Source organism: Branchiostoma belcheri, unplaced genomic scaffold (assembly GCF_001625305.1).
Source record: "Branchiostoma belcheri isolate BF01 breed outbred unplaced genomic scaffold, Haploidv18h27 scaffold66, whole genome shotgun sequence".
In the NCBI taxonomy this organism is placed as follows: Eukaryota; Metazoa; Chordata; class Leptocardii; order Amphioxiformes; family Branchiostomatidae; genus Branchiostoma; species Branchiostoma belcheri.
In genome coordinates, this window is record NW_017804309.1 from 1,848,917 (window position 1) to 1,861,924 (window position 13,008).

The 13,008-nt window shown below is 40.6% G+C and overlaps 1 protein-coding gene across 4 annotated transcripts in view; it reads right to left on the minus strand.

Moving 5' to 3' along the window:
- LOC109483798 overlaps positions 1-13,008 on the minus strand; it is a 56,527-nt gene that overhangs the window by 41,812 nt on the left and 1,707 nt on the right. For 2 of the 4 annotated variants that reach the window (XM_019786919.1, XM_019786921.1), the window contains exon 2: positions 11,384-11,681. In XM_019786919.1, coding sequence (XP_019642478.1) covers positions 11,384-11,608 — 225 coding nt within the window. In that variant the 5' untranslated portion in view covers positions 11,609-11,681. Of the gene's footprint in view, positions 1-7,653; positions 8,105-11,383; positions 11,861-13,008 lie in introns of those variants that run through there. The other 2 variants (XM_019786920.1, XM_019786922.1) reach the window with 2 other exon arrangements.

The window sequence follows — 13,008 nt, forward strand, 5'->3', positions numbered from 1 at the left end:
ATACACATTTATCATCATGCATAGGATCACTGAAGAATGTCATACACAATGACAATCACCGAGGAATAGCTGCCCCAAAATGCCATCAATTTAGAGTTAGCACCCAAGACTACTAACTACATCCAAATAGCTATCAAAACCTGAACAGTTGGAAATCAGCATAACAAAGCGCCCAGCTCCCTGGTCTCCTTCCTGTACAGTACAATAACCCTGTTCTGTCCTCAGACTGAGCTGTCCTTTGTTTACCCACCATCTCACTTTCCCTTCCCACAACAGACCTGCTCAACTGATACCTGCTACAAGAATACAGGCCTTGTATGCTACCCTGTACCACTGACAAAGACTATAGAATGGACACACAAATCCTTTAGAAGTGCCCAACCTACAGCATATTCTGTTCTGGAGCTAAATACATTACACTGAAGGGAAGCAACAGCAAGAGTTTGGAGACCTCAAAGCTCTGATATATCCACCATAGAGTATACAGACAAGAGCATAAAATGTGTAAAACAAAACAGTATAACAAACCTTTCCTGCTATAACTGCTGAGAGTAGAGAGCGTGTTTTTCACCAACAACTTGAACCCATCCTGTGGTAGGAACTGCTACATATAAAGCCACACACACAATGCCTATAGCTGCTAACGGGTCTGTGTTGGGGTAAGTATGTTAGGCATGAGGGGTCAAACACAATAGCTCAGGTGTAAAGTGTCTTCACAACACCACCTTCGCACAATCGCCGTGACCTGGGCCAGGTAACGACACGTCTCCCGCCTCACCTGTCAACAGGTGTCCATTGTGCTCACCTGGTAGCCACGGGGGCGAACCGCTACCTAATAAAGACAGGCTTTTATGTTAGGATCCCTTTAAACTGAACTGAAAGGCGAGGGCTTGCTTTCTAACACGCTGTTGCTACAGCCCTTGTACTATATGTTACTGGCACTGAAGACCACTATACGGACATCAGCAAAGATAATTTACAATATGACAAAAATAATGCAAAATCACTGTCAGTAGTTTCCCTACTTTTTGTTGGAAAAAAATAAATACATACATATGTATATACACATTTTTTTTATACAGCAAATATAAGCTGTAGGATTTTTACTTGACCCCAAGGGAGTGAAGGATTGTTTTAGCTTTCTGTCTGTCTGTCTGTCTAAGTTTATGTCTGAATGTTTCTTTATCACTCAAAATCCTAGAAAACTATGACTCTCCCTTTCATACATCTGCTTGGAGATAAGAGCCAGTGAAACTGAAAGTGTTTGTATGATGTTGCCCTATAACTACAAGGTTAGATGCAGGTCAGCCATGTTTCCCAAGGTTAATCCTGAAAGGTCACTGATGTCATCTGTCATTGGTCCAGACTAGACAGCTAGGACCAAAAGGTTGGCAATGTAAACACATGCACACAACAGATGTGTATATCATTATATGCTGTTAGGTGCAGCAATTCCTGGATAGAAAATGTGACCTCAATGAGAACAGAATATCCAATCCAACCTGTGGATGGAGGACATGAATTGCTTAACCTCCAGCAAAGCATAGGGGAACCAGGTGTCCTTTCCCATAATCTATAGTGTCTGTATCTTATAAGTATGTTTGACGAGCAGCCTTGCTTTGGGACACAGGACCTAGCTCTAACTTTTATATCATGCTGCTGACTTCCAAGTTTTGGGGCTGAGTTGACCTGGGTGTTGGGCCAAGTTGACTGAGATGGGCCGAGTTGGTAATGGTCGACCGGTCCAAGTGGTCTGACACATAGATTAATTTGAATTCAGGAGCTACCAACATACCAAAAATACCGTCATCTGTTCATAGTAATACACTAGCCCAGCAAAAATGCACCCCACCCCCTTGGAAAAGGTAATTAAGACATGGCTATTGTCAAAGTGTACATTTACCTTCTGCTTCAATTTTGCTGACGCAGCTCAGTACCAAAGCTGGTGCTCAATCAGGCTAATTGGATTATTGACAATGAACTTTGACAATGAACTTTATTGCATATCTACGCCCTACATGGGCCAAATGCATTAAGGTGGTATGGAAGGGTGGCTGAGGACTTTGGGGGCATCCTAAAAATACTTCTTAGGATTATCTATGGTCATTGATTTTTTTTGTGTGAGTACCTTAGTGCAAGATGATAATTTATGCAAATTTTGATGACGTAATTATGACGTCATCTCGAGTTATGAGCCACGCCCCCTTTTTAGAAAAATCAATTTTTCTGGCCAGCGCTTTGGTTTTTATTCACCATATTTTGTCGAAAGGCACACACTAGTAATAGGAACAAACGTATGCGAGCATTTTTTAATATCTCAAAGTGTTGATTTTTTATGAATTTTTTTTCGTAAATGTCAACAGTGCCATGCGCCAGCACCCCTCCCCAACATATAAAGCGGCGCAGTGTGTCGGCCTCGCATACGATTTTAGTTTATAAGCTTATCTTTCAAAAAATACCACCTTTTTGTCTCTTTCCATGAACATTTTTTCCACAGTTTCATTCTTAAAATGCTGTATATGTCGTAGGGGTTACATAATGTCCATTTTGAAGCCCGAAAGAGCCGAAATCGCCAATTTTTTGGCGCCATTCCAAGGGCGCCCATCCCTCCCACCGAAAAATGGGTCATTGGCCTGTCAGCACGCTGTATTTAGCTTACTGCGGCGCTATTTGGAAAAACAGGCCGGGGATATGTCCAGTAAAAAGAACAGCCAAAAAGAACGCTAAGATTTCGCGCGAGTAGGGGTCACGTGACTCACCCAAAATGGCGGATGGCGTGGCTTGTTTACGAGCGGAGAAAGCTGTGCGCTTTGCGCCAGCATTTGGGCCGGTAGACGATCTTTTTCACGGCCGTATCCTACGTAGATTTGCAGATGAAGGTTTATGGACTATTCTGAGACCTTATTGGAGAAAATCTGCCGGGGTATTCTGGAGTTACGGACTTGTTTTTTAGGCCTACCCCCAGAGGAGATTGACGATCAGCAAGATCACAACACTGAAAAGTTATCGCGCGATACCGGAGTAGATAGCCCTGGAAAAAAAGCTTGCCCGGACGTGGTATGGGATTATAAGCGAGTATAATTTTGTTGATTATGTGAATTTACGTTGCACGTTGTCCTAGACTTGTGGAAATAATTTTCACGCACGACGTTCTATGTTCTATCTGAAAAGTACGGACTATCTCTGTAAATCTGTTGGAACTGATTTTTTTTGTAAGCGGCTACTATTTGCTGTATGCTGTAAATCGAAAAAGATTATATTTGTTAGCAGTTACCGTAAGATTATGTAAAAATTCTGCTGAAGTTTGTAAGTATCGTATTTTTTAATAAAAACGTAGATTTTATAAAAATTACTAGTAGTTCTTATCATGTCTGTTCACTAGAACGTAACGTTAACGTTTAGTAGTTACAAACGTGTTGCAGTCGATACAAACTCAGAATAATAAGACAGTGCACAGGTAGAGACGCGTTTTTATTCGGTAGAAAATTACTTAATGAGTTGTCTGAAAATCATGAAAGAACACAACAAAGGATAACGCCGCATAATGACGGCCGAGTATGAACTAGCAAGCGCGGCTCTTTATGCATGCAGTGACCCGGTCCGCCAGGCCGCTCATAACTAAACCAAGATCTAACTTGTGGCTCAAAGCAGACAGCTTCGTTTCTTTTGGCAGTCGAATGTTTTTATATAGGAAGTTAGATTATTTCTGGCGTTTTTGGTGATTTGTGTGGCTGCATATCTCTGGTTGTGTGTTGCAACTTGACAACATTTTGCCGATACGAAGTGTGATAAACAATGGAAACGGCTTGTGTTTTCAGAAAATTATTATTCTTTGCATTTGGCAGGTTTTTACCCAAAACGTTTTGCAAACAACTGACATCAAACGCTCAGTAAAACTATCTTTTCCAGTGTCTTTTCCCTTCCCAAAAATTATGAAAGTGAAGCTCTCAGTTTACGTAATGACCAGCGAGCCTGATTGGTCGAGCGGCGGAGTAGCTTTTAAAAATAATGTGCACACCCCCACTGGGGCCTGGCTGGATCGTGAAAAAAATGCACAATTTGGCGGTCAATTTGGCGGCCAAAATGTGGCCATAGTGACAAGACGAAAGAAAATTATAAAAATAGACCCAAAAGACTACCATGTCAGATAGAGTTCGTAGTATTTCTAAATATGCCTCAGCTATCCTTCTGGACCACCTTAAGCTGGATAACTATAGGTACAGGTATAGAAGAAACAAGTGTTATACTTCTGTGCTATAACTATAGGTACAGGTATATAGGTAACAGTGTTATACTTCTGTTCTATAACTATAGGTACAGGTATATAAGTAACAAGTGTTATACTTCTGTGCTACGTCTCTAACTACAGGATCTATCTACATGATCTCCTCTCTCTTTTTGAAACATGTATGAACAAATTTACATAGCTTTTCATTTACATCGTAGTGCTTGGATGTCATAATATATTTGAACAGTTCTGCTTTTGACAAGTATGTATATTTCTTCTCTAACTCTAAGGAATTGATAAAGGATTTCCGCATATCAGTGTATAACGGGCATTCTATGACAAAGTGTTCTTCATCCTCTACACAGTTACTGTTACATAAAGTGCAAATTCTGTTACTTGCTGGAGTCTGGTTATACCTACCAATTTCGATCTGTAATTGGTGATCACTAATCCTTAATTTTGTCAATGCTCGACGATGACTAAACTTTTGCACATCTAAATATTGTTCTTTTTCATATGTAAGCTTAATTGTTTTGTAAGTTCTTAACTTATTTCCTTGTCTTCCATTTTTGCTATATTTGGAGTTTATTTCTGAGTAGAAATATTGCAGAAAATTGTCTTTTAGTCTTTGTTTTAGTTCAGATTGAGCAGATGGTGTGTTTCTGTCTTTTTGGAGTAAAAGGTAGGCAAAACCTGACTCCTCGAGTATTCTACTTATATTTGGATTATTGGATTTCTCACAGATGAGTAAACAGGCATCCAGCTGTGGGGAATTATGAATTCATGGCTGACATATAGCTATTATTTCTACCACTAACAGTAATAATAATAACCTACAGTGTACTACATTATCATCTTGCAACATTCTATCTTCTTGCAACTTCTCATGCTCAGAAATCGGTCCCTTTTACATCCCATAAAAATGAACGACTCCCATGGTTCCACTCTGCCTGTCAACTAATAGGTCAAGAGCATAAAACACAATCAATCTATTGATTCTTAGGCAGTTGTTTCACCCAAGCGTTTTCCCCATGTGGAACACTATCTTCATTTGTACAGGTTTCCTTGGAAGACTATTTTTGATCAGCCAGGTTGGCCTTAATAAAAGTTCTTTTTTCTGACATGAGCCTCAAAAGAACCAAGAACCCCAAGAATAGCCATGAGTTACAATGTTCACTATACAACTTCTTCTTCATCTGGCCATGGCAAGATTCTAGAATTGGAAAGGTTTAACAGGATAGATGATTGTTGATGATAGAGATGCATGTTTAATGTCCTTACCATTGTTCAGCAGTCTGTCCATTGCTAGTATTAGAAGGGTGACTGAAAGCAGAGAATAAATTAAGGAAAGCTATAATAGTGCCAATATAATATTGGCGCTTTTCTATGCCAGTGAACACATCATTATACTGTCCAAATACTAGTCATTCTATGTAGCAACAGCTTCTTTCCACAGACTGCAAAATTATGGAATCCTCTCCCTGACAACTATTTCCCTCCAATCCACAATACAACCAACCCACAAGTTTTCAAAACCTTCATTCAACACCATCTCCTAGCACAGTCACCTTGTTCAGTCTGCAGAAAGGGTCTATTGGCCTTGCATCAAGCAAACTTGTTAAAAAAAACACACAAAGTAATATCTTATGGATGTGTACCTTGCTTGCTGCAAGTCTAAGCACCCTGCCAGCCATTAAGGTGAGAAGAAAACCTACCTCTCTGCTACTTGTCTATCAACATCATCACAAATAAACACCTGGGACTTAAAAGGAAAACAAGCCAAATCTAACTGGCACACATTCCTGGGGAAATTGGTTTCAAGAATGGAAGGACTGCACTCTTCTGTTTCTTAGGACAGGTCTTCGGGTATCTTTTGTTGTAGTTTGATTTATAGCTTTTAACTGTAGGAAAGAATTTGGACAATCATGTCAAGTCATCCTGGTGAACATGAGAACCCCTCCTCCCTGTGTGCATCCAGTGAAGCCACAACAGACAACAGCAAGAATTCAAAGCCTTTCTGGGCTGCTCTGTTTAAGAAATATTTTCCTTTCACGTCCTTTTGGTGACTTGCTCTTGTCTGCACCATCACATATCTCACTGTAAACCAGGTTTAAATATTTACTGACAAACAGGTATGATTTACTGCTTGGGTCTATTCAGGTTCCAGCTCATTTAGATAGTACCAAAGGCTCCAAAGCAAGAGCTAAGTACATAGCACCCATGAAGAGGCACCCTGAATATCCATGGAGGTAGAGGTTTTTTCTACCTCCATGGAATATCCAAATGGCATCCTTATCAGTTTGACCAAGGCTATCCTTGGCCTTCAGTTTGGCTCAGACCTTGCACAAATATGTTGGTAGATATCTCTGTTGAAACTGTTCCTGTTGTGAAGACTTTTTGAGAGATTGATCTGGGTTTAGTCAGAATTTTGCAACTAAAACGTTAGAATAAGTTTCTTAAAACATATAATAAAAGCAAACCCTTTTTGTTCTTGCCTGACCAACCAAACAAACAAACAAATGTACATGTCCAAAAATGATACTATTGATAGCAAAGGTACAAGATACCAAGAAAGTTGAATAAGCTATATTATCACTAAAGTCTAATATCCAGAATGGATTTCACAAAAAACATAAAGTTCACCTGATTGTCTGCCACACAAAAGCTGGAAATGAAGCCAACCTTCACAAGTAAAGATCTACTAGTAAGGCACAGCAGAAGTCCAATCTTCTGACTGTCTGCTTCCTCCCTGGGACCATCATTCGGCAACTAACTAATCCACACACTTCTGTACAGATCCTTCACCTTTCTTGAGGGTCTACATGCCTATTTCCATGAGGAGTAGCAAACTGTTTTAATTCACCATTACCCTGGTAATCAATCAAAGCTGACCCTTTCTAATTCAATGTTAGAATTAAGTGTTGTCAGTAAATCATTTGTTAATTTGCAAAATTGGTGCCTTTGATAATTTTAATTCCGTGTAATTAATTCTGCTGTACAAAGCTAAATGCCAGATTGCCCAAAATGCTAGGTCCCCCATGCAGACCCTTTTTCTTGCCTTCTGAGCACCAGTGGAGCAAGGACAAGTGCAGACCTGCCGCTGTGTTTGGTTCAGCCCAGGTGTCATCATGTTTCCAAGAGTCCAGCATGCCATCTGTGACCCCAGGTGACCCCTGCTCAAGGGTTGACCACACTCTAAAGAGGACAGTTTTGCTGCGTGCCCTGCTGGTATGTCTCCTAACAATAGATCACTACCTGCTGCCTAGCAGTCACCTCAGCCAGGGGGGACAGAACTCCAGCAAAAATAAAAACAGAACAACACAACACTATTCACAGTATCACACCACATGTGACCCTAATCCCCCTCCCCACTGCACTGATCAGTGTTGAACAAACACTGATCAGAACATCCGATGTCCCCTCACCTTCACAGCCGTAAACTGGACATGTTTTCTCGTCAACAATGGCACACATCTGAGGAACATGTCCGCTGCAAAACTCAACCATCCATGGTGTTTGTGGATGGTTTAAAACAACAGGCCACGTCGTTGGAAACAGCATGGCGGGAAAACTCAGGGATCTGGGAGATTCCCGAGAGATATCATGATGATGACATCACAGGAAGCTGCCATTGCATGCAAATGAAGCAGGAAGGAGGATTGGAGGGAAATGACATCATACCAGACTTACAGATAAAACATGCCTGCATATTTGATAGCAGATTGCTGTATGAAATAATTTGTGTGGGTGGTGCTGGTTTTGTGACATCACAGGTCAGGTTGTGATGTCTAAGTGTAACATGATACCACAGGATACCAGATGGGTTGTCTCAAGAACTAGAAACATCTAAACATGCAGGCAACTGTGCTGGCAAAGGTTCAAAGTTTCTTGGCTGTGGCATCCTAAATGCCCCTTGATATACAACCCCAGGATAAAATAGGCTTATCTGGCAGCTTAATCACTTTATATTATTTTAAACAATGCACTGGGGGATTACTTGAGTAAGTTTATCTAACATAAGTATAATGTGAATGAAAAATTATTGCCTAAAATCAATTTTATATGAACTCCTAATTACTGTCATTGGAATCTATTGCAACAAGACAGGAAGAAACACATTGTGAAGGATGACTGATGAATGGGAAATGGGTCCTGCTGGGAAAATTACTTTCTATTCAAATTTATTGTCCATACCATTTTCAAATGACATGATATATTAATGCTGATTTAAGTGTATTATACACTGTATTACCTAACTTGTTCTCCTTCCTTGTTGTATTTCACTAACGTTGACTAGTGGTTTCCCCCAAGCTCTAAGTAGACATTGGAAGATACAATGGTAATTCCAGGGTAATTCTTTTGGATTCCAACATCTGCTTGGAGACTACTAGTACTGGTCCCCAGGGCCCTTTGAAAAAGCCAGTGAGCCCACATGTGGAGCATGAATAAATGATGCCAGACAAAATTAAATGATCTGCATATCAGTTTCTGACACTGACAGCAATATTTCTGCTCCTGATAACCCATGATATGTCTTTATAGAGAGAAATCCATTTGACCTTCACAATGACTTTCCATATGCCACTGAAGTCTGCTCAACCTACAACATTGTAACTAGCCTCAGTGTCAGCCTTTATAGCTTGTGACATTTTTGGCTAGTGGATCGTGGGGAGCGGACGAAAGCTAAAAAGGCTCATGCTACATTGTACCTGCATATATTGGTGGAAATTGCCTCCTGTAAATGATGAATGTCTAAAAACAGGGGGCACAGGGCCAGGGGCAGGTCAGGGGTTACTTTATGGGTTCTATGGTTATAGCAGGAAACATTTATAGAAATTATGCGTGATGACCTGATTCAATTTCCTTTTGACCCTAGTCTGACTGAAGTATGAACTCAAGATTTTCTCTCTTTACCAGGCTGCAATAACAATTTACATACACATGCTGTGATGACCTGATTCAATCTTCTTCAAATCATGTTTTCTTTAGTCTCCTAGGATATTTTTGTACTGACATGACCTACTTTCCTGACCCCACTGATGGACAGTTATATGTGACCTGCCGACCTCAGAAGCTGTTTATATATTGCATCTTGCAGTAATGTCCAAGCAGATGTCTGGGGGTAAAATCATGATGGTAGTGTGTGACTGAGCCCCAAGATCTGATTGATAGCTAGGGAGCTTAGTTGTCAGATCTTGGGACCCAGTCAGAGACAAATACAATTTACCCCTCTAACATCTGATTGGAGATTTGCCCACTGATGTAGATACATAGAAACATTTGGTTCCTTTTAATGCCATTAATGCATATTATATCAGTTGACCTGAGGGCGTTTACATTAAATTACACAATCATCTCTCCTGCCAGACTTACCAGCTATGAACAATACAACATTAATGCCACTTGTTAGTTCTCTAATAGGAGTACAATATGGGAAAACCCCATGAGACCAGCAGGCAGCCAGTGTGAGATGTAGGGCAGGTCAATCAATAGACTAGCTACTGGAATCTGCAACACTCTCAGGCCACAACAATTTAACTTGTTGGTTTGCAGACTTTAAAAAACAATCCTTAGCCAGGAAATCAATATGAAACTAGACAAGTAACATTTGCAAAGCAAATGCATAATGTTTACACATTCGCATACATGTACTATGAGTATGAGTATATGGTGAGAGGAGTAGAGCAGACCATGAATTGCAACATTATGTAACCCAACCAAACATAAATACCGGTAACCTCTGAGGGGAAAAGGCTACAACCATACTACAGAGTGAATGTCATCAGATTTTCACAAGTTTTCCTCGAAGCCCTCTTCTGTTTTCATCTTGACCTAGGGCTAAATTTTTATATTGTACAGGTACCAAGGTAAATAATGAATTGGCATTGAGTCTATAGGCTGTTGTTTCTAACAGGTTTAGCTGGTCTGTATCCTTGACAAAGATGATTGGATGACGATGTGCATGTCTAGGTTGCCTGCTGCATACTGCAGCATACATTATTCAGATTCTCTGTCTGGTATAAGCCAACAGTGCTTGGGATATCTGCTGACATGTCGTCTACAGAATCATACAGAATCAGAAATAAAAGAAATGCAAGTTTATATGACAACTGTCCTATCAACATGTCATGTAGTACTACAACATTCCATTGATATGACATGTCATAAACGAAGCATTACTTTTAAGCATGTCTTTCTCTGCATTCCACCCAAGCAAACCCCCAATCCTCAGTTCAAAAGCCAACCTTAAACCATCAGACTGACACCATATTCCAACTATATTTAGAGTCAGTATTCTATCTCAAACACTCCTTCCCCCTAGAGTTCAAGAATCTGCCCTGGTTAGATTGATGTCTCTTGCCCTCACATCTGCTGGTTAAGATGATGTCAGTGTCAGTTGGCGTGATAATGTTGTCACGTTTGATTTCATCAGTTTTTAGACAGGCAGCTTATGTATCAGATTAGATGATTTTTTACAAAGTCCAAGATTAATAACAAATAAATGAATAAATTACATATAAGCAGACGTTTAAGCAGTTGATAACATCAGTTTTTGGAAATCAGCATTAAAATTCCTCCACGTACATAGCAGCCTTACTTTATCTGTTCTCACCATGCATGTTACACCAGAAGCTCTTCAGCATCCAGATTCATGTATCATGACGTTAAACCTTCCAAACTTCTAGTCAAATTACATTCACCAGACCAACTGTTCAATTCGCTTACAAAATCTGCCCATTATCATCCCCATTTTCGGCTAGCAGACAATCTTGCTCCTCATTTGTGACCTTTGCTCGTCTAACCTTCTCATGGAGCTCCTAATAAACCTGTGATTTTGAATGAATTATGGCATCGGTGGTATAAATAGCATGGCTAGACAGATAGTGTACGAGATAAGTTGCTGGGAATTTTTCTATTGCCCAAGCTTGGTTTGTATATTATAAATGGTATGGAACATTACAGCTAAACTTTAATAGCAAAACTGTACAATGAGAACAATAATGCTATAGAATAGATACCAAATTATTCTACTGAAAAACTGTTTGCTTCTGACCTGTCTAGGGCACCTTTTGTTTCATTGCAATCACTTCTTATATGAATGCATAAGTGTGCCATTGACAATAACACAAACAAACAACGTTGGTGAGGACATACCTGGAGATGTTGTCTGTGGTTGGTGATGCCTGAGACCCCCTGCGAAGCTTCGTCCTCCACGGTTACACTCAGCAGCTCCAGCTGGTCGAAGGTGTCCTGTATCCAGGTTTGAATTCCTCGCACCTCCCCGAGCAGTGTGTCCAGCTGGCGGTCCGAGTCGTCCCGGCTCCGCTGCAGAGTCTCCTCAAGCTTCTCCCGTAGCCGCTCCCGGTCCAGGAAAGCCATCCTGGGAAAACTTCACTGTTGTAGATCCTCTGGTGTAGCACTGTAAGCCTTGTAGTAACCCCAGTCTTACTCCCTGTATGTAGCAGTTTTGTAATTCTGTTAGGCAACGAATCACCACCAATTGTGAGAGAGAAATCCTCTTATAATCCTTAACTTCCTACTGGCTCTACATCTACGGAAAAGTCGTCCTGGTAAAACTCTGTGCTGTATCAAGGACTTCTCCACTCTGCATCGCCATGTGGTTTTGTAACTCTGTAGGGCAAAAAATTACCACCGATTATGAGTAAGAAATCCTTGACTTCCTAAGAACTAGCTCTACATCTGACAGCTACAGCCTGCCTGTGGTATGCTAACCTAATCTTCCGGTATAACGTTATAACGGACAAAACGGCCACATGTGACACGTCAGGGGGACAGGGAATGCTGGGAGGAAGTGATTACCATCAGTGCTGGGAAAGGAAATGAAATGCCAGGAATGGCAGGGTGTAAGCCGACCCCAGCCAATCCACCAGGACCAGGTCTTCCTCACAAGGGACAGACAGAGGCTCTACATGGGGCTTCTGGGAATGATGAATATAGCCTACCCAATAACGCGACTGTGCAGTACACTTGACACGCTGATAAAACCCTATGTTGAACCACTCTTTTCATAAAATAGGTGGAAAAAGATACATAAAACCTCATCAACTGTCAACTAAAACTAAACATAATATCTCCTCTTTCTCTCACAATACTACCCCTGTGCCCTGTAGTACATTTGTGAACTTAGATGGCAAATACCCCAGACTGTACAGGGTTCATGCCATACAGAAAGCAACAGTTTCACTGAGTGCTGATAGCAAAGACGATAAAGGCAAGGTAGGTCGTAACCACTGTACCATCAAATTGGCATGCTGGATACTCTGTTGTAAAATGTCAGGTATCCCTAATAACTTTCAGTAAAAGGCCAAAGCAATTCAATCTTTTGAGTTTTGTATTCTCAAGTTTTTTTGGAAAGAAAAAAGAAATGAAAGGGTTTTTTCTTGTTTCTGAGGAAAAAAGAAGCATAGAGAGCAGAATCATACGTACATTGTACATGTATACAGCAAATGGCATCAAGAGGCAATGCTGAAGATATGTGAACACAATAAAATTGAGGACACTTCTTACTGGAACACGTAACAGAAACCGATGAACTGCATTGTTGTGGCCTAATCCATCATAGCATTGCAGGATTACTGGCTTCCATACAAGAGAGGAAACTTTCTCCTTATCTTATTTGGTACCAAGATATTTCCAGGATTGACTTACATGATGGGAAGGGGAAATTAGATCATTCTGAAGCTGGAAACATGATCACACACATCTGTGGCACTTTATAACTTCATCTAGGCTCTTTCAGGAATGCTGTCATCTGGGTA